The sequence below is a fragment of the Festucalex cinctus genome, chromosome 3 (assembly GCF_051991245.1).
Source record: "Festucalex cinctus isolate MCC-2025b chromosome 3, RoL_Fcin_1.0, whole genome shotgun sequence".
Taxonomy (NCBI): Eukaryota; Metazoa; Chordata; class Actinopteri; order Syngnathiformes; family Syngnathidae; genus Festucalex; species Festucalex cinctus.
The window spans coordinates 19,462,305-19,490,208 of NC_135413.1; the positions used below are offsets into that span (position 1 = coordinate 19,462,305).

The window sequence follows — 27,904 nt, forward strand, 5'->3', positions numbered from 1 at the left end:
CTGCCCTAGCTATGGGGTATGTGCCACGGAAGAGGCGGGATGTGATTTTGCACATCAGTTTATTTCCGGTTCGGGTTGCGAAAGCGCAACCGAGTGGCACAAAGTCGGAAGCGCAATTATTTTTGACGCAGCCCACACGTCGCAAACCGAACCGGAAACAAACTGATGTGCAAAAAAACAGTCCCGCCTCTTCCGTGGCATATACTCCATTAGTGGTCTCCGAGTGAGGACAAAGAGTATAATTAATTGATTTAAAGCAGGATATCACTGATATTTTCATGGTTTGTGTTGGGTTTTGGTTAGTTTTATTATTTGCTTTTGTCATGGTTTGGGTTTAGTTTGTTTTTTGTTTGATTTTGTCTTCAAGTTTCTTTTGTCTATCATGATCTGTGATTTTTATGTCGTTCCCTTGTCTGTCAAGCTTTATCATGTCCACCTGTGTTTGCATGCCCTTCCTTGTGTGTCAACCAATCGGTGCCCTCAGCCGCTTGTGTCTTGCCCAGGTGTGTCTCGTTATGTCAATTAGTGTTGGTGTATTAATGCTGCATTCGAGAAAAGTGGGAAGTTGGACCTTGACGTCGCTGTCCGATTTTGATGTGATGTCACCCTACAACGGCATCCATGATGTAAACACACATACCGTGACTTGACTAGTTTTTATGTCATAGCAGAATTTAACAATGGAATCCCCAACGTGGAACATGGTAGCTCACTTTAAAGATGAGACCCAGATAGTTAAACCATCAAGGATTTATCACAGTCCCATAGGATTTCCCGAGAACTCAGGTGCTTTTCAACCTTCTATAACAATTACTAACACTGATCAGCTGATAACCTTTGCATGGTCCGCCTTCTGTCACCAGCACTGAACTCGCGTTGACATTTCCCCTCCCTCTCTTACACTCTTATCTGCCTGAACTTTCAAATGTTAATTGTGATATTGAACCCAGTGTTATTGGTGAAAATCCATTCCAAATGTGTGTGACATAACTTGGTGCGTGTGTGTCTGTGTGTGAGAGCGCATGTGAATGCAGGCTGTATTCTACTCATTAAATACTAAGCCTACCTATCTCATTTTTAAAAATCTCATTAGCTGCATCTTTTTTTTTTTTTTTTTTTAAATAGTAAACTATTATAACTCTGGTCATCCCTTTTGATAACTAACCTTCTGAGAAAGCACCACACAATTTCTTCAGACAAACTTGAAATTTGAAACAGTGGAATTCTGTACTACAAACACTGACAGTTGCACGAACACTGCTAGGTGCAGTAATAAAACAACAGTTCTGTGAGAGGAACTATATTTTCTTTAAAGCCTTCCAAATAAACTTTATACATTCACTGCCAGTCCAACAAAAATTCATCATTTGACGTCTTTTGCCGTCAATGGCAGTGAATGAGTTAATATATAATAGTCACAGTATAGGTTCACATGACAACGCTTCTGTCACATGAGATGTAGAAAATGGACCCAAAACGCAGGCAAGGGAATTGGAAAACAGAGTCTATATACAAAAATACAAAGTAACAACAGAGAGTAGGGCCGCGGGGCTAGATTCAAATGGTCTCGAAGAAAACACTCGATGGAGAAACCTCGATTGAGAGCAGGGCTGGAAGCATGGAAGCAACCTACATCACATGGAAGAACAGGGATAGGAAACCTCGCTCAGTAACACTCGCTGAGGCAATGCACAAGTCTATATGATAGAATAAAGGCCTACATGACAATAGATGAGTGAGTGGACAAATTAGGTGTGATTAATACGAGACCATATCAACTGCATAGCAACTGACATCATAATCACAAGGGACATAGCAACTGCAGAGCAAACTCCAACATCAAAGACATGCTAATCCTAATTTAAAAAAATAAAATAAAATCCTGCCTCAGGCATAAAAATCTTTATTAATAATATCCTATTTAATTATGATCCTGTAGCCATTTTGTACCACCTCCTCACAGACAATATGTACACTATTTGAGTGTATGTTGAATCAATTTTAAAAATCTAATGTTTTCTTACTAGTAAAATGACCTTGAAAATACATCAGTAGACATTATGTAATTTTATTTATTTATTTTATGTATTTTTTTAGGCTCTTTAGCCATGAAATATGAATTTCACGTCATTGGTGTCAAAAATATATTGACTTCAAAATTTGATTCATCCACAAACATTTTCAGCATTAATTCATGAAGTGTTTCACCCAGTTTACTTTTTTTTTTTTTTTTGATTACCCTGTGACAAGGTATGGACAAACTCTGTCTCTTTATATGATCTGTTGATTTTAGCATCATTGTTTTGACATTAGAAACATTTGTTAATTCTGGATATGAACATAGGCATGATGATGATGATGATGATGATGATGATGATGATGATGAGGATAATGATACCAATATCAAAAATTAGGATTAGAAAAGTGCAAGTATTATATATATATATATATATATATATATATATATATATATATATATATATATATATATATATATATATATATATATATATATATATATATATATGAATTTGATATGAACATTCAGCATGTGAACAATATGAAATGTTAATAAAAATGATAAGCATTTCATTCTCCTTAAGGACATCTTAACAGTAAATATGGAAAATTGTTTCAAAAGCAAAGAACAATTTAACTCCTCAAAAAGTGAAACATTTAACTCTTAACCGCCAAAAACGTTTAATAACATTAGTAAAATCCCGACGTATGCCGCCATAAACGTTAAATGACGTCAACTAAGTTTATTTTATTTTATATTTCCTCAGTGCAATGTCTAAGTGCAGCGCTGCCTGGTCAATGGGTTGTGGAATCAAAAACACTCTAACTATGGCCAGCAGATGGAAGCATTGTATCTCTTTTTGTGAATGATCAAAGTCTTTGTCATATCAAAGTTGTTTGTTTTTTTTTATAACGTGTGAAGAATGAATGTCAAAACTTGACTTTCCTCCTGGCTGCTCCAGTGGTTCAAATGATGTCACTTAAAGCAACAGTGAGTGATTTATAGACAAAACTCGTTAGTGTGACGGGGTGGTAAGATAAACTGAGGGACGCACACAAATAATAAAATTGTTTGAATGTATTTGGTGATATTTTGAATGCAAATGTTATAATGGTCAATCAGGAGTCACTCAAAAAATATAGTATTTCCTCGTGTCATGTTAATGAAATGAAAATCTTGAAGCAAAATAAAGATGACTTGACTTTAGAAACACGTTAGCACATTTTTGTGTCACTTTATCGTTGTGTACTCAAATGGCACTCATCTAGTAGAATGTCTCAACAACCTTTCCCCCTTTAATTTCCAAAATTATTATGTAATAATTTGAAAAAAGAGTTATGTTAAGCATCTATACAACAGAACTTATAATAGCCTCTCAATAGCCCTTTACCTCACCTCACTGTGGTGATCAAACACAAAATCATTCAAGCTTTTATTTTCCAGATACTTCTGCACTTATCGGCACTTGTGCTTATCGGCACATTAGAAAAAAAAATCCACGCAAATATATTTGTAAATAGAATGTAACCCTCAGTTTATATCGAGGAACTAAACATGAGATGAATTTGTCACACACAAGCTATCACAATGAATAACAGTCTGCATTGATTGCTCTCTGTTCACTTCTCCACTGGTTTCCCCAAATGCCTTTTCTGTGTGTTTTTGCCTTTTCAAAGCGCAGTTTCCTGGCACGTGGAAATGCAGCGCTCTAAAATACTGATGAAGAGGCAGGCGTGTGCTCTCAATGCCAGAGAGATCCAAACACTGACTGTGAATTCACTGCCACAATTATGTGTGTAAATCTGGAGTGTATGCTTGTTAGAGAACAAAAGGTTTTCCCTAACTGTTCATGTAGACAGGAATTAAACAGTGGTGGTTGTGTTTGTGGCTGAATGTACATGGAAATATAGTCTTTGTAATTTCAAGTTTCTTTAATGTTACGCCACTATTTTTTTAACGCACAATTAATGACCACACCTTACTTGGAAAGGCTGTACTGGGGGAATTCCATTCGCAACGCAGCAGATACATCCACGTTAACATTTAGCAGTAATCGCTTTGATAATAATGCAAGTTGCATTTAACAATTTTAAAAATGTGCACTTCATGATCAAGATGCGATAACTTTTAATACTAGACTCAGTGCAATTTCTGGAGAAATTGCGTGGGAATGCTGAAAGCAAATAATTTCAAATTAATAAATTATAATCTCCTGGATACTGGACAATGCGCTTTAGCACCTGTGCCACTGAGCAGTATCAGACACCTGGTAATGATGATAAGTTATATATATGGAAGTGGGCGTGGAAAGTGACACTTACAAAAAGTTCAATGACTGTCCATTTGAAAATGAATGGGGAAAAGTTGATATTAAATGTTAAATTGTGCAAATACTGTAGTTAATGTGGAATTAGACGATATATACCCCAGGAGGTGTGAATTTTTTAAGCTAGTTGAAATTTGAACAATATAAATTGGAAGTATTATGTGGGAGTTGTTAGGCGGCAAAAAAAAAAAAAAGTGTGGAGAATAAAAATCACAATAATATATGTGGGAATGTTTCAGCATTCCCACAATAAAAAGAAAATGCACTGAGCTGTCCTAAACATCTAACAAATGCAATCATGCCATCTAGTGGCAGAAAAATTACTTCAACACAAATCAACATCAAACTCGTTTTTTACAGTACAGTACGTCTTTTTGTACGACAGATTTAGTTTTGCAAATGTGTTAATACAAAAACGTTTTCGTACACTGATGTTGTTATACAGTTTAATAATTAACCATGACAACCAATTTAATTGTGACTGACTCTCATTCCTTTTGTGTCCACAGATCTTCAGAAGAGCTGACAAAGACGGTGAGTGGATGTTGAATTTACTTGCATGAGTTTAGATTACAGGAGAACTCATTTGTCTCTGTAGTTTTATTAGGGGAAGAAAAATAACATAGTAAGAATGTCACAGGAAATAACAAAAGGAAGTTATACATGAATAATAATGACACATAATTAAATGAAAAATGTTTAGTGGTCATAATTAAAATGGCCGGAGGTTGAAGGAGGTTGGGGATTACCTCACATACAGTAATAGATTGGTTTTTGGCCTGTTCTAATTCCCTCGGACCAGGTGATTGGCTGTGTGAATTGGGACGTGTGATATTTGATTTCCATTCTTAATTAATCTCTATCAGACTACAAAACCAAATTTTTTTTTTATTATTATTTTTTTTTTAACCTTAACCTGAATATTGGCGGCATGTAAACGTAGTGACTGATGGCTGGGCTGCTGAATGACAAACACGGGGTGCTGAAAAGAGAGCGTGCAGAACCAGGAAGTCAGTCTCACAAAGGTCAAGAAAGTGCATTCTACACATTGGACAGGGCTGTCAATCAAAGGGCACAAATAAACAAATGGGGAACTGAATAATAGATAAGGAAGGAAAGAAAGAAATGAGCACATTGGTCCTTACTCAACATCTTTAAGTCTTTCTGCTTCTGGTGCAGAAAAGTCAAAAGAAGAGGGGTTTGGTTCCATGAGGAAATATGGTTATATTATAAGGAAACTCTGATGTATGGAAAGCAGACTGGGAAAGAAGGGAAAGGAACCAGCAAGTGCAAGTTGAAAAGGAGCTAATTTTATCCTGCCTCTCTTGGGAGAAGACCGGGGAACTGTTTTAATGAGAGGGACATGGAACGAGAGAAAGGTGCATATTTTGGGGAGCGACAACAAAGACATTTGGAGCAAGGCAGTGACAACAGTAACAACAACAAAGAAATGAACAGAGCAAAACGAGCAAGAGAGTCAATGAAATGATGATTTCATTAGACAGATTAACCTTACATTTTTAATTGTAGAATCGTACTGCAATTCAAATGTGTAAAGGTGCGTGCAACTGTAGCCCTCTATATTATACATCCCCGATTTCAGCAAATGTACACAACATGCTTCAGTAGGCATTTTTATTGGCGCTCGTCTGTAACACAAGCTTAATGCATCAGTGTGTTCAAGCTTGGTTGCGTGACTTTGTATAGAAAGAATTGTGTGAGCGCATGGGCGTGTGTGTGTGTGTGTTGTAATCTGACTTTAAAGGCATTGTTATGCGGCTAGTGCAGTGTTGCAGTAGCCTTGAACTATGAAATATTCAATTGGCAGCACCTCCTTTGTAGTTTCTTCTTGCAGTACCTTCATGCATTGAGCAGATTTTGAAAAGTTAAAAGGGGAATTCCATACAAAACTTAAATAGGTCACTACTTAGATTTTTATTTTTCAATGAATCGATCAATTTTCCACATGACTTAAAGGCCCGGTCTGCCGTTTTTTACTCAGGAAAAGGCACTTTTGAAATACAGGATTTAAACAAACTACTTCTCAATTTACAGCTCTGGGCTTCTCATAATATGTGGTGGTGATTTTGTCCTAAACCCCCACCTCCCCAGCCTGTATTTTGCCATTTTGTGTTTGTTTTGTAAACAGCGGGACGTTTCTGTGGACATACATTGTTTACACCCCTCCAGCCAATTGCAGAGCTGGGGGTGGCGTGTCGCAGACGAGGCCGGGCAAATTTGTCGGCTGTGTGACGTCACTCCCGCGGCAACTTGACAGCACGTACGGATTTTTTATTTTTTTTTCACTTACTCACAGAAGCTTCCATGTGTGAATGAGTGAGTGAAAAAAAAAATGGCGATTGGCTGGAGGGGAATAAACACTGTCTTTCCACAGAAACGTCCTGCTGTTTACAAAACAAACACAAAATGGCAAAATACAGGCTTGGGGGGGTTGGTTTTAGGACAAAATCACCACCAGACATTAAGAGAAGCCCAGAGCTGTAAATTGAGAAGAAGTTTGTCTGTTTAAATCCTGCATTTAAAAAGTGCCTTTTCCTGAGTGAAAACGGCAGACTGGGCTTTTAACTCATTGACTGCCATTGACGGAAAAAGACGTCAAATAATGCATTTTTGCTGGGCTGGCAGTGAATGTTTTAAACACAATGTGCCAATATATTTTGTGATTATATTGCAGCATCCTTTTTTCCCTTTTTCTTTTTTTAAGGCAAATTTTGCTTCAAAATCCGTCAATTTTGGTTACATCTCATCTTAACTCATTGACTGCCATTGACGGAAAAAGACGTCAAATAATGCATTTTTGCTGGGCTGGCAGTGAATGTGTTAAGTATACTGTTTGTTAAGCATCCTCTTTCGGAGATCTGGACTTTTAGCTCACTGGAAGCGCTCTACGCTCCCAAACCAGAGACGTGGTTGCGGAGCAGATTCTATCTGAGCTGGGTGAACACTGCTGGTTAGACATCCGCCAATCCTCCACCAATAATTGATGAATGCACCTCCGTGACATGATGACATATTATTGATTACTGTACATCACAACCTTTTTTGTGTAATTTAAATTCCACCACCTGATCACCTGCATTTAATGCACTATACAAGGGTGATATTGTGAAACCCTTTGTGTGAACTAAGAAAATAAACAACAGCATCTTGTAATGTTCACACTGCAAAAAAAGAAATTTAAAGAAAAAAGAAGGAAACGAACCATTTGCACTATATTGCACTTTTGTCTGATTGTTTTCATACTTGTATTTTTTCCATTTATCACATGAGTAGGTTATGCACCATCTTAAAATAAGAAAATTCAACTTATGAAACCCCAGTTCAGGGCCTTTGATGTTGGATTTTATGTCACCTTAAAATATGGAAAAGTTCAGTTTTAAGCCTCACTACTTAAAACTGACTGTTAACACTCAATGCCAAGACTGCTTGATCAAATAAGATAATTAAGTAATAAGTATCTTAAGGAAAAACACAATATAAAACAATATTCTAAGCAATATAAAAAATAATTAATTAATTTAAATTGCAATAATAAGCAGAATGATCTTGTCTGACAATTTCAGTTTAAGTAAAATGACTTGTCAAAGCAGAATACATAAATTTAGGCTAAATTTAAGAAATTATATCTGAAGATTTCAGTTTTGTAGTGTACTAATATGAAGGTCAATACATTTTGATGTATTGAAGTCAGTTTGGGACATCTACAAAAACAAATTGCTGCATTTTTTTTCAGCTGTATGTTTGACTTCATTAGTAGACTTTGACCTCCCTCTGATACAATTTGTCTTCATATACAATAAGGTTGATTATTTTCAGACTTTCAATCAGCGGATGGGTTTTTAATTCTTTGCCCTTCTGCGTCCTGTGACTCATCCAGCGTCTGCTAATCATCATGATTATGTTTGGCATAATGACAGTGAGCAGACAGGTTTTCGGGAGGCTTGTTTATCTTTGCTGTCAAGCCTGGACGCAAACACAGCCTTGCAGCTGACAGCAAACAGTAGAGTGGAACTGCGTCCTGGTGTGGCGACAACGCAATCACGATTGTTGGAGCTAATTAATAGAGTGACTTACAATACAATGTTATCACTATACGGTATTAGTTTGCTGATTGTTATCATGAAAACATGCAACTTCCACACAACAACAGTGGTTCTCAAACACTTTACAAGTACCACCAAAATAATAGGCTACTTAGCTAGCAAGTACCAAACGTGATGTCCAATATTAAAATACAGTACTGTAGAAGGCTGAAGTGTCCATCAATAACAAGACAGAGGATCTAATTTGTAAAAGTATATTTAATAATATTGTATATCACTTTAAATACAGAAAACATAAGCTAGCGCGACCTATTCCATACACCTCCATTTTGTGCCTGACACCACCACGGAAAGTAGCTCGCCTCTGTGGCTTATAATCGCATCGCACCCTGTGTGTAACCTTATATCAATAATTAATTGGGTAGTGTACACACATGCCTTTATGAAACAGCCAATGTTTCCAGTGGCCATAACAGCCCATTTGCCTCAAACATTGCCATTTTGCCTCTCCTTATTTATCTTCCCATGCTTTCTTACTGTCCATCACGGTGAGGTGGTGCTAAAGAAGGATTCAGGGCTGCTCAGGCTCGAAGGTACAATACGAATACGGTCTGTTCGTCACTCTGCCATAGATGACTCGACGTTTTATTCCAACGACGTTTCCTGCATTGTGATCAAGGTCTGACACGTTTTTCAATAAAACATGGATGGAGGGCAGGTCAGAGGACATTTTTTAACAAGGCATGGAAGAAATATTTTATTCTGAAGCTAAGTTTACAATCTGTTCCTGTCGACCTAGGTCGTCTGTGTGTCTGATAATTTCATGGCGGTGTGAATATGTGGATATACAGTATGCATTCGATGTGACTGCAGTATGGATGGTCATGTCAAACTCATCTGACCTAAAGATAATTAGCCAAGACTTGACACACGCCAACCCGCCAAAAGTGGGTGAATTTTAACTGTTCGTGACACTGCCATTCCCAATTACCATTTACTCTTTATACTTGGGCTTTTCACTTTTCACTTCACCATATTAATATAAAATTCCATTGTTTAGATACTGTACATGTATATTAGTGTTAATTTTGTCTGCCATTTTTAAATTTAGTCTCAGTTTTAGTCCAATTTCAGTCACGCTTGTTAGTTTTTTTCACAGTTAGTCAACCTCATCTCATTTTTATTTACCAGTACTCCATTTTTAGTCGACTATAAATCTAGCATTTTAGTATTTATTTTTGTCCAAGAAAACATAATTTTATTCATCTAGTTTTAATCAACAAAAACTGTCAACATTTTAGTCGGGTTTTATTCAGAACAACCATTTTACTTCCTGTATATTTTTATTGTCAGCAGATTATATTGAACCTTTTCAAATCTAAAACTATTGCACATAAAATTTGCTCATCTTTTTGATGAAAAACAACTTAACACACAATTACAGTGGCTACTATGGCTCCATGCTATGAGCTTGTAAGTTAGCCAGTATTAGTTAGCAGTGACATTAACACTATTGTTGGAACGTTATAGCCGTTGGATTCATGTTAAATTATTACTATAATTTACTCCTTTTTTTTTTAACCTTTCACTGTGAAGCCACCTCCTGTCTGTCCCATGTGTTTGTGCTGTGTGTCACATGACAGTGTCACAGACGTGACAGATTAGCAGAGACAAAATTTTACAAAATCATATAATTCAATTCTTCATTAGCCGACGAAAATGCATACTGATTTAGTCCCTGTTATTGTTTATTAAATAAGGGTTTTAGACTGGTCTAGTCTAGTTTAGTCCAGTGGAAAAATGTGTGTTGACGAAATTATTTAAGTTTAGTTTTTGTTGACGAAATTAATACTAATGTATATATTGTAAAAATGCTGTATTGGAATATATAGGTATTTCTTTAAAATTATCTGTCAACGTTTTTTTTGGGAGTCATTTTATGTATCATAAGTAGTAGTGGTATCGGTACTTGATATCAGTATTGACCACAGAGTTGAGTACTTGTACTGGTATCAGTCTGAATAAATAAATAAGTAAATAAATAAATAAATAAATAAATGGCATTGAACATCATTAGTATGGTGCGTTGGCTACCCAAATAGAAACATTTTGAGGTTTGAACCTTTGCCCTGAGAAAACCCTTTCAACTAGACCCTTCCAAATTGCAATTTAGGTCACTTTTAATGCAAGTATTGTAATTTTCCATCCACACAGCCACCTTTTAGCAAATCAACAAATATGAGACAACTTGTAGTCTCAAATGACACCAGCAATACCACATTTCAATGTACCGTATTTTCCGCACTATAAGGCGTTATTATATTATTATATATATATATACATTATAAGGCGCACCTTCAATGAATGACATATTTTAAAACGTTTTCCATATATAAGGCGCTACAGTAGAGGCTGGGGTTACGTTATGCATCCATTAGATGGTGCTGCGCTAAAGGGAATGTCGACAAAACAGGCAGATAGGTCAGTCAAACTTTATTAATAGATTACAAACCACATTTCTGACAACTCCATTTACTCCCAAAATGAATAAACAGCTGTTTGATTATTTACTCTGAGGTAAAGTGTTAGTATTAGCTAGCGATCCAAGATGGCGGGATCTTCTGCGTCACCGATCGTGCAGGGTCGCCGATAGCGTCTTGACAGCGAGACCTGTTGCGGGTCAACATTGATCCATATATAAGGCGCACTGGATTATAAGGCGCATGCTCAGCTTTTGAAAATATTGAAGGCTTTTAGGTGCGCCTTATCGTGCGGAAAATACGGTAATCTTTTAGTGTGCATCCAACACAGATGTTCTAATTAAGTACATTCCAATTACTTTGGAGCAGATTTTCATCCAGCATGTCGCTGTACATTGCTGCATTCTTCTGTCATCATGATTGGGAATCGTCCCAGAGAATTTTGTCTCTTATCGTCTGAGAGCTTCCTTTGTGCGACAGGAGTAGCTTCCGTTTTGGATGACTGCAGAGATGGTTTTCTTACTGCTCTTTCCACAGAGCTATGCCAGATTGACCATCGGATTCCTGGTCCACCTCCCTGTCTAAGGCCTTTCTCACCTGGTCGTTCAGTTTAGTCAGGTGGCCAGTTGCAGAATCACATTCAATGAAGCTGTGGAAGTGTCTGGGAAGTATCTACTCCAGTGCTTGTAAAGCGAGGCGTGTCAGTTTCACAACCAGCAGGGTTGCCATGGTGAGCAAAGCTACAGCGGTTGATTGGCAGTCCTTGATGATCAGAAGCCGCCCAGTGTTAGTTCTCCATCTCAGAACAGAATCTGCAGCTGCAGCTGTCGATTCCCCACTTCTTCTTTCCTAATGAGTTAACGGTTGGGCGCTTCCACTCAGCGGAGAATGTGTGTACTCCGGTTGGAAGCGCTGCACACGACAGTGTGTATTTTTAGAAGAGTGGGGGTCTTCTGTTTTGAGATGAAAGCACCGGGGGGACTTAAGACATGACATTTACATGTCATCATTAGCAACATGGCATTGCTGGGTGTGTCTGAAATGTGTGTGTGTGAGAGCATGTAATACATAATTAACAGTCGCACACCCAAGAGTGACATTTATTTATTTTACAAAACATGTTTCATTACTCAACTTTAAGAGTTAAGAGTGAAGGAGGTCTGAATAGAATGTATCGAACACCAATCTAATACCACGTCCATATTTGCTTAGATACCACTCTGTTGCCCCGATTACAACGTGCATGTTTCCCCCCTTGAGTGTCATTCTGACCTACTGTTTCCATAGCAACAAAGATAACCCCTGCTTAACCCAGGTAATTAGTTCTGGGTCAGAGTCTTCCACTTTTATAAAGTCAAAATGTGGCTTAATTTGGTGAGACCAAATTGAGATAAAAAAAAGTTTGAAAATGTTCCTTTATAACTTGGATGCTAAATAGGGATCATTTTATGAATTAAAAGTTTTACATATTAATGTTCTTGTCCCATTAATGTGGCAGGATGTCTGCAAGGTCTATTATAGACACTTGCTCATCTTTAAACTTTAATGAAAGATTGTGACATTGGGCCTGCTGTATGTCATTTTTTCAATAACTGGAAATCCGACCAGCTCCAGCACAGTCACACTTGAAGGATGGGAGTACATGAAACAGAAATGGAGCATAGCATTGTGGGGAAATACTCACAGTGGTCCCTCGCTACTTCGCATTTCACATATTATATATATATAAACAGTGAATGGATCTGATTGGCTGTGGATAGACATGTGGGTAACCCTGATAGGTCGCTGAAACAGGACTAACATGGATTTATCTGATTCGCTGCTGACTGGCGTCTAACCATATAGGGAGATTAAAGATTCTTGACATCACATAGTTACAAGCCGATTGCATCAGTTAAAATAAAACAAATAAAAACAAACATTAGACATTTGCCTTAAAAAAAGCAGACAAAACACTGTTCAAATAAAGTCAAATAAAACCAAACAGTAGACATTTGCCACAAACAAAGCATCAGTTCAAATAAAGTCAACTATCAGACATTTGCCACAAACAAAACACAGTCATGACACTATGCTGCCAAAATGGCTGCGCAAACGCCCATTTTGGGACGTGTGACGTCTACGTCCGGATCTCTATTTTTAGTTTCCCCCGGACGAGCAGGAGCAGAGATGGTAGGATTGTCTTCCGCAATGGACGTTGAGCTTCTACTTTTTGAGAAGATTCTTGAACACATCGTGAAATTGTAGGCAATTAACTTCAAAGAGGCCGCTCATTTATGCAACCCCGTAAGAAGAGCTCATAAAGGTGACAGTATTTTTTTAACTATTGCGGGCGGGCGTGGAATGTATCACCAGCGAAAAGTGAGCGCACACTCATACAGACTATCATTCAAGGCTGGGCAATATATCGAAAAAATATTGATATTGCGATGTTGGCTCATGCAATATGCATATTGTAAAGACATGCAATACGTTTCATATGGACTTGCATGCTTTTTTATTTTTTTGTATTTGACCAGTCAGACGCAAACTTATCATTTAAATAAAAATATTAGTTTTTACTAAATTGTATCAGCATTAAATGGTAAGAATTTTGAGGTGCCCATTTGTAGCATATGCCTAAATTGAGTAACTAAGATCAAGCAGTATTCATAGTGAAACTAAAGCAAAAACACCCTCTCTTGCTCTGGTAATAAAAGAGAACAACCAAGAAAAAAAAAAGAAAACATTGGATAATCCTCATTTAATTGGTTCTTTCTTGGCTTTAGCACATAGCGTCCCCAATTACATATGCATCGCACTGGTTTTGGTTAAGTATGTTTTATAAAATTGTGCAAAAGAACAAGCAAAAGGAAACCATATTGGAGGCAATAATGCTTCAGTTGGAGTCTACAGGAACATATCTGAGTCATGTCTGTATGTGTGAGACCGATGTGACTCTGGCACTAAGCAACTAAAGTCTGTTTCGGTAAATCATTTTAATTGTATTGTCATTTTAATTTGATATTACATTTTCAAACTGGAACTGCACCTCAAATCCAACCTCACAGGTGATGCCATATTACTGCCAGGCTTTTCTTTTGTTGTCGTGTTCACCACCTGGCACTCAACATCAGTCACAGCAGCACAATTTGTTGGAGCTTTTCCAGTCAGTTCAAAATGAATTGTTGCTTTGAATTGTCAAATCATTTCATGGGTTGCAAATGAGCTAGATTCATTTTACCCTTTATCTTTCAATACAGATACAGTAGGTGTTTTCCTCTTGTGGGTTTTAGTGGTGATTCTGTATCCTCTATGGACCATCTTATGTTAACCAGAATCACCCTCAGTTCTTTTGGGACCCTGAAAAGGAGTGTGCACGCTCAAAATGTATTCATTTCATGCATACAGTATACTGGTTCTTTGGGGTGTTAAAAAAAAATCGATTCGGCAATATATCGCGATACTACATCGCTCAATTCTCGAATCGATTCAATAGGCGGCTGAATCGATTTTTAAACGTCCATTTTTGATGGAAAAATATTCAACAAAACGTCTTACTTCGGGTTAGGGTTCACACCTTAAGCATGGAAGAATGTTATATGAACGGAACATTAAGCCTTAATATTTTATTTTAATGCTTTTCACAAGTATTACATATGCTAAAACCACACAAGGACAATTACAAACAAGGGTGAGCCACCAAATTGTCAGGTGTGCCGGCGGTGTGTAAAAGGAAGCTGTAAACATGGCTTCAGTCATCCGAAAATGACACATTGTGTAACTAACAAAAAGCAGGCCAAATAATATAAAACGGACAGTAGGTAATTTTAACACATGACATAAGCCTATCTAGTTGTACAAACGAGCATTCTCCAGTTCCGCAAGTTCATTAATCTGCAGTGCCGTCAGGGCACCATGTTAACAACAAAAGGTGAACATGACATGCTAAACTGACCTGGTTTCACAAACTGACATTCCATTATCTGCCATTAACTCATTCACTGCCATTGACGGAAAAAGACGTCAAATGATGCATTTTTTTTTTCTGGTCTGGCAATGAATGTGTTAAACATCATCACGCTGCATTAAAAAGCACCGTTGTGGGCAATGGCAGTCAATTATTGGCGGGCGAAGTAGTAGATCTGGCTGTTAACAGGAACCATAAAACCATTTGTGCAAATGAGACCTCCCATAAGGGAGCAGGAGAGGCTGCCAGTGGGTTTCAAATAGTTGGATGTGCAGTGAAGGCAGGCGTTGAAATAATATATCCTCTTTCAGTCCATACTAAAATACCGCAATTATCCGCCATCACAGAGGACGGCTCATCATCAGGATAAAACCCCACCGCATCCCCCAAAACACACATACATAAAGTTCCTCATGAGCCTGCAGATAAAGCACAACATCTCCTCCCAGTAACATTTTGTGCTGCCATACTCATCTAATAACATTATTATGTTCAGCCAGCAGATTGATGATGATTACATATTACCGTATTCTACTCTCCGCTGTGCCACAAAATAGATAAGAGTGAAGTGAAAGGTGATCATCTACTGTGTCTCATCTCTTTATTTGGAAAGACAGACCGATGCTGGTTGTTTACACACAGGAAATTATCTTTCACTGAGGCGATGAAACATAATCACAAAGAAAAATTGTATTCCGGTTCCAATTCAACTTTGTTTTGGAAATTGCTTTTAGTTTACTGATGGTTAAACTCAATTGCATTGGGGTTTTTGCACAAAAAGGTTTAGCGAAACGAGACATACAGTACACACCCAGAACTCATTTTTCACTATGCAGTTATCCATCCATCCGTTTTTTTTTTACCGCTTTTCCTCACAAGGGCCGCGGGGGAGCTGGAGCCCATCCCAGCCGGCTTCGGGGACACCCTGGACTGGTTGCCAGCCAATCACAGGGCACACAGAGACGAACAACCATCCACACTCACAAGCACACCTAGAAACAATTCGGCGTGCCCAATTAACCTGCCATGCATGTCTTTGGAATGTGGGAGGAGACCGGAGCACCCGTAGAAGACCCACACGGGCACCGGGAGAACATGCAAACTCTACCCAGGACGGCCAGAGCCTGGACTCGGTCTTGCGTCCTCAGTACTGGGAGGCGGACGTGCTAACCACTCACCCACCGTGCCGCCCGCAGTTTATTATACACATTAATAATGCAATGCAATAATGCAACTTAATAAAGTGTCTGACTGTTGCGGCTGGACAGGTGAAGCAAAAAAAATAAAAATAAATAAAAGAATGCAGTGGTTCAAATGCCAAAGCGTTGAGCTGACATTTCCTTGACTGTGTTCTGACATGTAATCTTCAGCCAATGAATCAGTTCTTGATGAAATTGTGACAAGCAGACGTCGCAGGAAACATTTACAGCATTCTATCAAGATGTTTTATTCTGACAGCATGGACATTAATCAATCAATCAATCAATCAATCAATTTATATAGCATCTTCCATACCCCCCAACATCCTCCCCACACACATACCCCCACCAAAAAAAAAAAAAAAAAAAAAAAAAACATGGCAGGGCACAGAGCAACCATGTGAGGAAAGGCACATAGGAAACACTGGAGCTAAAAACTAAAAGACAACAAAATAAAAGAATGAAAAGAAAATAGAATAAAAAGAAAAAAATAAAGCAAAAGGATATGATAAAATTAAAAATGATATGATAAAATGAACTGGAAACCAAGAAAAGAAAAGAAGTTAAAAAAAGATCATTTAATTGCCAAACTTAAAAAAAAAAAAAAAAAGTCTAGTTTTGAATGTGCAACTGAATGTGCAAATTGGAAAAATGATCTTGAGAAAGAGAAAATTAGAAAACTTGCAATGTGCTGCAGTGCATTCAAATGTTCTGCCTCCTTTTTTGGGGGGTGCATTTTTAGTCTTGAATCTGGTTTCAGTTCATGTTTATTACAATTAAGAATACATGTGCATGTGGACAGCATTCACAGCACTCAAAATGTGGAGAAAGTGAGAACACACATAGTCCCATACAAGTCTCAAGTAGGTCACTCTTTTGATGACAATTTTACATTGGATGCTGACTAAATCATTTATCCCGTCCTAGCCAAATAAACCTTTACTTGAACTATACGATTTTCCCTCATACGTTTGGGAAATTTCAAGATCGACCCCCACCACATTGTAAGTTAAGGCCATCTTGCCACTCTACCCCACAGCCCAGAAATATGAAGAAAACGGAAGATTGTTGTCATATGTGCCAAACAGCTGGCACTAAATTCCCCATAAATTCATGCAACTCCTTCAATATTGCTGGCAGCCTCACTGATGACCTTTCTTCCGATCTTTTCCATTTCTGGCATCCCTCTCAAACATGTCATTATTTTTTTTCGATTGAGTTGTACAAGGTCTAGGTAACTTCAATGGTGAAAACAGTTTTGAAATGATATATAGTTGGCCTCATTGAACATGTAGACTTTTTTTGTAGACATTTCTCTGTGTAGTGGTATCACAAAGTCACAACTGTTTGATCCCCTTCCAAATTGCGTAACCTCACCCGCGCTTAACCTTGGAGATTCCACTATACCAGCCCGTAAAACTATCATGAACTTGTAAGACAAGATTTCGTGAAAGCTGTGAAGCTCAAACAAGATTGATCCCTGTAGGGCCTTTAGGTGCCTTGATAACCTAACAGCAGTCTGTCACTCTCGGAATGGAGCAGCGAAACAATCCTCTTAGTTAATTTAAAACAAAGCTTGAGCAGGTGCGGAGTGAGATGCAAAATAATCTCTCTGTGGCGTGTGTTCCTTGCGGGATGTGGTGATTGATTCGGAGGAAAGAAAGAAGCTGACGGATCAGTGACATTAAGTTTTGTTCCTCATTTATCATCTGAACACACGCACGCAAACACTGTGTGAGACAAGACAGCTAATAATAAGGCAGAGGCAAAGATAAGGGAGGTTTAGAGTTGGTGGAATGAAATAAGACAAGAAGATGAAGTAACAGAACTACTGTATTGTGTATGTACGCGTCTGTGTGCGTGTGTTTTACTGGTACAGCATCAGAAATACGGTGGTGCCCTCATTCTGAAAGCAGGGTCAGTTCCCCATTCTTCCTGTTGCTATGACAACCCATCATGTAGAGCCCCAAATCTAAAGCTTAAACAGCATGAGGGGAAGAAAAGACATGTGGGGACAACAGCAAAATCAACTAATAAAAAAAATAAAATAAAAAAAAAGCACAAATGTTCTAGGACAAGAATTGTCATCAAGAAATTTGGTCAATTCATGAAGGATTGGTGGCCCAAGGAGAACGATGCAGTATGCCTGGTTTAGATTAACACTGTAAAAACCTCAGAAGACATACGTACATTTCTCTCTCTCTCTTTCTCTCTCTGTCAGCAGCAAACCCGTGTTTTCACCCTTAATTCTTTCACACTGCCGCGTCTCTCCAGAAGACACTTCCTCCCTTAGTGCTCATCAAGCAGATCTTCAAAGCCCTGATGCAGCTTGCACAACTAAAGTGCTGGCATCATTCCAGATCACAGATTAGTCCATTTCCTAGTGAAAGATAGCGGAGGGGAATTAATAACATTTCCCCACTAGATGCACAGGAATCAGCTTCTGTTGATTTATGACAGTGGAAACTTTGGAGTGGCACGCCCCTGAAGTCGTACAAATTCCAAATTTGGAAAGAATCCTGAGGGGAAAAATATGCCTCCAAAGTAGGGCTGTGCAATTAATCGAAATTCAATTACAATTTCAATTATCGCGCTTCACAATTATAAAATCAGCATAATCGTAATTTACTTGTTTTTACGTTTAATGATTTTTCTTGTTTTGTACAAATAAAAAAAAATTAAAAATCACCCTTCTGGACATGCCTCATTTCAACTTCAAAATTTTGCCAACATAAATAAATTATTATTATTATTATTATTTACTTTTTTTTTTTTTTGCCCCAAAAGGAACTTACTTATTTATATTGTTTCTATTTTTTTTTTTTAATTGGCCATTATATTTTTAGATGTACAAACATTTTCTTGTTTTGTACCAAAAAATAAATAATCGTTTGAATAATCCTGATGTCAATTATTGCCCACAATAATTGTGATTATTATTTTTACTAGGGGTGTTAAAAAAAATCGATTCGGCAATATATCGCGATACTACATCGCGCAATTCTCGAATCGATTCAATAGGCGGCCGAATCCAATTTTTTTTTTTTTTTTTTTTTTTTTTTTTTTTTTTTAAAGAGCTCAGAATTGTTCATTCGGTAGACTTACCGATTCAACGTCTTATCATCATTGCCTTTTTTTTTTTTTTTTTTTTTTTGTGTGTGTGAATCGATTTTTAAACTTCCATTTTTAATGGAAAAATATTCAACAAAACGTCTGACTTCGGGTTCGGATTTACACCTTGAGCATGGAAGAATGTTATATGAACGGAACATTAAGCCTTAATATTTTATTTTAATGCTGTTCAAACATGAAACAGATTACAACCTCTATAAGACTGAAATTTCAGATAAATAAATAATACATTTTCATATAAATCTTACACTCTACAAGCTTACTGATTAGTATTTTCTAAATTTGAATGAAAAAAAATCGCAACAATCGACTTATAAATCCGTATCGGGATTAATCGGTATCGAATCGAATCGTGACCTGTGAATCGTGATACGAATCGAATCGTCAGGTACTAGGCAATTCACACCCCTAATTTTTACCATAATCAATGAGCAGCCCTACTCCAAAGTTTAGTTGAACATCCCAACTGATCTTACATTTATTTAATGTATATATATTAGGTCATATTAGGACTTAATAGTCCTAAAATCCTGACCATCAGAAAAAAAAAGTTTTGGTTGGATTGGTTGTATTGCCAAGGAAAATAAAAAACATATTTCCCAGAAAATAACTAATTTAACCTAAATAGTAAGTGGAGAAAATTTATAGCCTATAGCGCTTTATCTACATCATACAGTGTCCAAAATATTTGTTCTAGCAAGGTTGACGCAAAGCGCTCCTGGACCACAAGTCCAGAATGTCCACCCACAGGCAATTAGACCAAAGGACCCAACCATAGCAGCAGTCTGATTCTCCTCTAATTGATGTCAAACTGTCGTGTGAACATGCCATTTTCCAGCAAAAGTCACATTCCCACCACCAAAAACAGCATTTCTCAATGTGACATTTTTTTTAAACTAAATTGTAGTTTTGTATCAGTATGATTGTCTTCATGCTGTTAGTTTTTAGAGATGTGGGAGATATATTTGGTTTATAATGACAAGCACCACATTAATGACACAAAAGCTTCTGAATATTGAATGAATAATAATCACAGTCATGAGGTGGGGAAAGAAACTTGCTTGATAACATATTGTTTGTTTGAATCAGTCATGTATTCGGTCACTTAACTGCTTTTAGACCTAAAACATAAAAATAGCCAAGCTTGTCAGTATCCTAATATTATTTTGAAATTAAAAAAATAATGACAACAATGTTACATTTTCCCACCTTCAAATGTAAATACTATTTTGCACATGCAATGACTATTGACTATGACTATTGCTATTGTATTTTTATTTTCCCGTCAGTTAAAAATACAGAAATAAGATTAATGGTGAACGTCTTGACAACCAAAAAAAAAAAAAAATGTCATAGAGTAAGTAATTAAAACAATCAAGCAAATTTTGTTTTGCCCCACATGAAATAAAATAATTGAATTGTATTGAATGAAGAACAACAGTTTCAGTGAGTGACCCAAACGGACAGCGATTCGAGATCCTTTTGATCTGTTTGCCGTTTGAAATGTAGAAGTGCTAATACAGTAAACGGCTTCTCTGTCTTTATGAAAATGTCTGCTGCTCTGCTGCTGCTGTTTTACTGGTGAATTCCTAAGTACGTTTAACTGGGCTTGCTGGCTGCGAACAGTAAATTGGGTCACTGCTGAATTAAACACCGGTGCCTCGGCTCTCAGTGCTGCTTCACTGCTGTGCCAGGAGACCGCCAGGTTAGAAATAGTGGCCATCAAAACTGAATAAATAGCTGAGCCCAGGTGGAACAGAAGGGTGGTCCTGGGGCTGCTAACTGGAGAAAAGAGTTACGTCTGAAACGAGCATCCGTTCTGTTCAGGAGCGGTTATGCCAAACATTATCATTAAATGTGTGAATGCCTTACAAATGATCATTTTGTGCACTTAAACAAACACACCATCTGAATGCCAGCCTCCTTACGGTTTCTCCTCAGGATCAGGAGAAGAAAGAATTTTGAGACAGGATAGAAAGAGAGGTGCAGAGATGAGACCCCACCCCCTCAAAACAACAACAACATCAACATTGTTTATTGACTTGCTGGAGTTGCAGTTTCTTCGCCCCTGTTTAGAATTTTTTTTTTAAAAAGGGAGATATTTTTCTGCATTTTGCCCTTTCATCCACACATCCTAGAGTATTTTTTTTATTTTTTATTAAAAACGAAAGTTTGCAAAAACTCTACGTTGTCGCTCTACACATCACTCATACACATACCTAAAGTTGTTTAAAAAAAGGCAAGGGAAACATTTTAAAATTTTGTATTTATATATTTAAAAATATATATATTTTTTTTTTTAACTCATTCACTGCCTTTGACAAGTATACTTGTCAATTGTATTTTTTAGAGCGGTGCTAAATGGGGGCGAATCTGAGCATGCTCCACTGTAAATATCAAACTTGGAAACAACTTTACTGATGCCCAACCACCGGTAGATGACATCATTGCCCCATTTTATAGGAAATAAACACAGTTTCAGAGTCCATGGGAGAAATGGCTGTATTTTGGCAAACCTACATTTTTCTGCTGTCAATTATAAAAGAACGGGACGGGACAAAAAGTAGGGAGTCTATTCTGTTATTTGGTAGATTCGGTTTATATATAATTATTGAATGGAATATCACGTGAGTATTGGAAATGTAAAAATTTTCTATAATGACTGGCAGTGAATGAATAATAATAAAAAAAAAAAAGTCTTGTGTGACGTATGGTGGAATTGAAATCAAAAGAAGTGCAGTATTTGGCTAATTACCGCCACCTAGAGGCGTGGCATGCATCGCATTGTCGGTCTAATTTGTGGAAGTGATGTCACCAGACGCAAGCTTCTCTGATTGGATTGGATTTTTGCTCCTCCGCGTGGGAGACCCATGTGGCTTACATGAAGTAAGCGTGTGTGTGTGAGTGTGAGTGAGTGGTTTAAAAAAAAAAAGGATCAGATTTGGGGAACAGCTGCCACCTTAAGTTCTGGCATTGTTATGAATGTACTTAAAACATTAATGTATTTCGCTGTGGATGTTGACTTTTCCTCAAATGTGGTGTTGTGGATTGGCATGGGGGAAATATCCGTTTTTAAAAATGACCTGTTATATGTATACATGGCCTTACTCTGCTGTGGAAACAAACGTGAAGTATGCAGGCCTGCTGTATAACAAAGAATGTTATTCAATCCAAAAAAAAACAAAAAAAAAAGCCAACGTTAGCCATGTCTGCTACGTTGAAGGCATAATTTCACCTTAATAGAGTTTTACTATAATTCACCAAATGGTTTGCTTCTCACTTCATTCTAAAATGTCGTATCCTCATTATCATGCCGGATCAAGGCTCGGTGTGCCCGTTTGCCACTTTAGCAGATAAGCCTGCACCATGCTAGGTGTTGCGACGTAGCGAGCGTGCGTCCTTGAAGAAATAACTAGCAGAATGATAATTTAGTGGCATGATGTCGGTCTAATATTACGGCTGCTCAGACCACATCTTAATATTGGTGCAGCTTGTCTGACGTGATTCTGTTGAATTCGATCAGGGCACAGGCAGACGGATTCTGAGCATCCTAGTCATGTATGTACTCATTACGTTGCCTGGCAGTAGACATTACAGCATTATAGAATTAATCAGCTGGTCTCTAAACACAATTGACCAAATATTGTCAAAGAGTTGCTCAGGAAAGGGTGAGTCTGCTTGTCCGGATGGAACGTTTGCGACTGGGTAAAGACTTTGATTCCTGTAACAAGTATAAAATTATATACAAGTCCATCCTTTCTGTCGAGGATGCTGGAGATGCACACATAATTGTCATTCTGATATCCTGCTGTTTGGAGTTGTCAGTTTCCTGATTTATCACAATGTTGGGATGCTGCTGTGATGACAGAGGCCTGTGGTGTATCGTCAACACAGACAAGTGAGCTCAATGGCAGACTAACTGCAATTCCTGAGTTCCTTCACAACATGGATAACAACGTGGAGCATCTGACGGCACGCTTTGAAGAAATGACTGCAAATTTGGCTCATTGATGCCCCTCGAGAGGTTCAGGCAGAGACTTAAGACTGACTGAAATTAAAGTTAGCATGACCTATTCATCTGCTATTTTTGTTTTTACTTATATGTAACAATTTGCTTTAAAAAAAACTGTATAAATAACATTTTTAAGATAACCCAACACACATACACGCACACATTCACTCCACTCTTGAGTGTTCACCCTTTCACACTGTCCTGTCTCTCCAGAAGACACCACCTCCCTTGATACTTACTCATCAAGCATAGAGTACAGTCGCTTCAAAGCCCGACTAACGTCACTCACAACTTCTCAAGCTGATGCTGCCTCACACTGACTAGCAAATGTGCTAAAGGACAACCTCCTTGCTGTAATTAGAGCTCCTTTAATAACACTTATCCCTCTCCAAGAACCAGTAGAAGGAGGAAGTAAGCCCACTTTTAAAGCAGCACATTTCCCTGTGGTTTTCTACTGCACTGCAATGGCCCCACAGCTCAACCCGCTGCATCCAGTCAAGCACACTCAAGGACAAGCACACTTTGAGGGCAGGGAAATGAATATTTGATATCTAGCTCTGCATCATGTGGTGAGACAATCAGTCATATGAGGAGTGAATCCAGGAAAACCCTCTCCCTTGTAGCAGTCCACCACGCAGAGAAAGACCCTTAAATGGATGGCAGTGAAAGAAGAAAAAAAACAAAACAGATGCGCATTTCAAGAATATTTGAAGAAATGATCATGACTATCATTATGAATGAATGATCTCCAGAACGTTTTAGGTAAAGATTAAACATGATACATGATTAAAAAAGAAAAGAAAAAAAACCCTCTTAGTATTACTATTTCAGTTTGTAGTTGTGATGAAATGAAAATAGTCTTTGTGCTCTTCCCGCTCACAGCATTTGTCAGATGTGATGCAAGCTTGAAAGCCGACACGACCAGAATAAGACATTCTTGTCTGATAATGCTAGAAAGCCATTTCATTTTCAAGTCCCCCAGTCTTCGTCCTCTGTTTCCTGTACTCTTAGCTCCTCCCACTAGAGATTTTGTCAAGGAGCAAGTGGAGCAAATTGGTTTGAGGAAGGAGATGTTCTTCCCTCAAATGTCGTCATTTCATGGTTAATCAAATTCAATATGACGTGTCACAGAGTAATTGTCTCTATTGCTTAATTATTACAGCTGCTGTAACATATGTCCACAGCAGCTTTCAAATCAATAAAACAATATTATGTACATAACGGATGTCAGCTGTGGCTCAGAGCCTTCATCCTTGTTCCTCTGTTTTCACATTTATGACAGTTGACATCCTTGTGACATCCTAATACGGTGATGTTAGGGCGTCTTTTGCAGACAAAGCATTGAGCGGTGAGGAAGGATGAGACACGACTGCCAAATTTAGTGAAGCCAGGATTGTCATATAATAGAAATAGTCCAATATACAACCCCCAATTACAATTAACTCATTCACTGCCATTGACGGAAAAAGACGTCAAATGATGCATTTTTTTTGCTGGTCTGGCAATGAATGTGTTAATCTGGTTTTGTGTAAAACATCAATCAAAAACACACAATAATTTCCATATCCCATAAGACACAATATTTAATATTCACACTGATGTAAGTTATTGTTTTGTTTTGTTTTTTTCCTTCCCAAATGTTAACTCATTTTGAGTTTGATCCATGCAAAAAAGCTGGGACATGGGCTATCTCGCTATAATGTGTTATCTCTCATTTCCTTTTAACAACACTGAAAAGTTTTTGGGAACTGAATTAACTAATTGGTGAAGCTTTGTCGGTGGAATTCATTCTTGCTTGATGTAAAACTTCAATTGCTCGACAGTGTGGGTTCTCCGTTGTCATATTTTGCACTTCATAATGTACCACACATTTTTAATGGGGGACAGATCTGGACTGCTGGCAGATGCTGTTTGAACCAGAGAGAGAGAGAGAGAGAGAGATTACGCACTCACACTTCCACTCAAAGTCAATGTATGTGCCGTCCGAAACAAGCTTGAACAAGATTGTAAAAGCCAGTAAACATTATCCAAGTTACACAGCAACACCCGCACATGCACACACAACTTTTGATAACGTTGGCTTTCATAAAACGAGCACAAATTCAATACTGTTTTGTGAGCTTTTCAAGGGCTTTCCAAAGGGCCTCGAGGTTTGGAAACATAATCGACATTGTGTTCCTGCCGAGGTACTGACTCAGACGGGCAGCAGGAGTTTGGCTGGTTTGTACTTGACTGAAAGCAATTCTGGATTGATTTCACAGCAGCTTGAAAAGGGATTGACGACAGCAGCCGTGCTGTGTTTTTGTCTGAGTGTTTGGTAGGTGCGGGGTCGTATGCCCTGTGAATATTCTCATTCATCCAGGTAATTTCAGTTTCAGGGCATTTAATCGATTGCAACTGGGCTGTTCTGGTTGACGTTTCGCCTCTTGAGCAGGCTTTACCTTAGTTGTCACAGCACTAGCCTGAGTTGGTGTAGAAAGGATAAAGTGGATGAGAAAGAAAGGGGTGAAAGATTTATCACTCTTTTCTTTCTTAGGTGGATGATAAAGAGTGACAGATACTGCTACTAACAATACTATAATTCCTTATGTATCAGGTATGTGTGAGAAACACTGAAGGATTTTCAACTAGCACCAACATTCTGGTACACCAACATCACTTCTGGTAGCACCCTGAGACTTGGGTTGCTCCACCCAAAGACTGGACACCCCACAGACATAAAAGAAATCTGTTGTGTGCTCAAAAGAGAAGTATTAGATATGTATTAAGTTCTGTTGGGAACTTTCACCGGTTCTTTAATTGTCAATGCTCAGTTGAACTATTTACTGGATGCCAGAAAAATCCAGTATGCACTAGGGATGTCACGATAAGGGCGATATTGTGATATCGTGATATTAAAACTGCCACAATATTGTCGTTGTCATGTTCACAATATTTAAAAGGAACACATTTGTTAAAAAAGTCAGGTTGATTCCTATTTGTGCAGTTCTAGCACCCTCTAGTGGCTAGTTTATTAGTGCTATTTAATTTTCATTAGGGATGTTTTGGCCTTCTGTGTTTAAAATCAATGCTAATTGTCAGATGAAGGGGAACCCAATTTGCTTGTGAAGCGATCAATGTGTGCTTGCATTACCAAGTGCCTCAATATTGTTATTAGAGATTATAAGGTGGTTTATATGCATTGCTGTTATGTACAAAAGCACAATATTGTTGTTGTTTTTAGTATGCGCTCTCTTTTTTACAATTGTGATCTTTTTTAAATATCGCCAAAGCCCCCACAATATCGTGATAATTACCGTATCGTGACCTTCATATCCTGATAATATCATATCGTGATGTTTGGATATCGTTACATCCCTAGTATGCACACAGTGTGGAGACTTTTTCTGCTGGATGTGGAAGAAGGCCTAGTCTGTTTAAAATGGTTTCTACTTTTATACTGTCTTGGCCACCCACCCACACGGGGGACGGCTCAGGCCTCGCCCATATGAAAATATGTGAGCTGATTGTCTTAACTGGTTTCAACCAGAAAAGTGTGCCAATAGATAGGAAGACGCCAAGCCAGGACAGGTCACAACGGCCTAGCTCAAGTCACCTATCTAATCATTAAGAGGCCTAATCTAACACAACAATAAGAAAAAATACTTGCGTCAAAATATTTTGCAGAGCAAAGCAAACACAAAAATGAATTTCATAGATTGCATGTTTTCCAAACAATTTATTAGAACTATTTTTGAAAAGCCCCTTCCTTTGTTCTGTGGGCGGAGTTGGTGTAGGTTTGAGAGTAGGTTGTCACACAAGAACACGGGGGATATGCAAACTTCAGAATCGCTCGAGTGACCCAGATGCCTGGTAGTAGATTCTGTCAATATTTAATGTAGCCCATCATGAGAATGCCTCCTGCTGCAAATGATTCATAGGAATGTGTTTGTCTTTCAAAGAGAATACATTTAGCTTCTGCCCACATCACTGAGAACATGTACATGCTGTTCAAAAAAAATAAAAATAAAATAAAGTCAATTCTGTCTCGACATTTGGGTTTTTCAGTTCAGCAAAACAAATGACACAATTTATCTGATTGAAAAAAAATGGACTGATGAAAACCAGCTCTGCCTCTCAGCTCTACTGATAAACTACAATGTAATTTTATCTCACGATAAGTATATACAACCATTCTCATAAGTCCTATTGTCTGCAGCCTGAGTGGCATTAAAAAGTCATAGTTCATGACAAACTGAGCAAGACGTCAATTTTCCTGATTAGTGAACCAGTGCTGCAGTAGAAGAAAAACAAAGAATGAAACGAAGATGCTTGCAAAAGAAAATCTGAAAATAAATATGAAAGTGATACTCATCACGTCATTGTGTGTGCGTGTCTCCTTCAGATGATGGTAAACTCTCTCTAGATGAGTTCCAGGCTTTCTTCTCTGATGGCACGCTGAACGAAGAAGAGCTGGAGAAGTTGTTTCATACCATCGACTCGGATAACACCAGGTGAGCACAAATACCGCATGCCTGTTTGGGTGCAATCAAAGTTCGCTGCGTGCTATTTTGAAGCACAATTCTCTTCTGTTCCAAATCTGACCTTCATTTATACTGTGCTACCTTTTTAAGTACTTTATCACATTGTGATACAACACACATATGTTAACATGCATTATCTTCAGGTGGCCTAAGGGTCTTAAAGTCAGTACAATGAAAATAAAAAGAGAATTTAATTTCA

The 27,904-nt window shown here is 37.9% G+C and overlaps 1 protein-coding gene across 1 annotated transcript in view; it reads left to right on the forward strand.

Annotated features, from left to right (window-relative positions):
* The window catches only part of necab2 (N-terminal EF-hand calcium binding protein 2), a 94,167-nt gene that overhangs the window by 1,038 nt on the left and 65,225 nt on the right, over positions 1 to 27,904 (forward strand). Inside the window, exons 2-3 of the mRNA XM_077516463.1 lie at positions 4,856 to 4,880; positions 27,567 to 27,675. Coding sequence (XP_077372589.1) covers positions 4,856 to 4,880; positions 27,567 to 27,675 — 134 coding nt within the window. The remainder of the gene's footprint in view (positions 1 to 4,855; positions 4,881 to 27,566; positions 27,676 to 27,904) is intronic.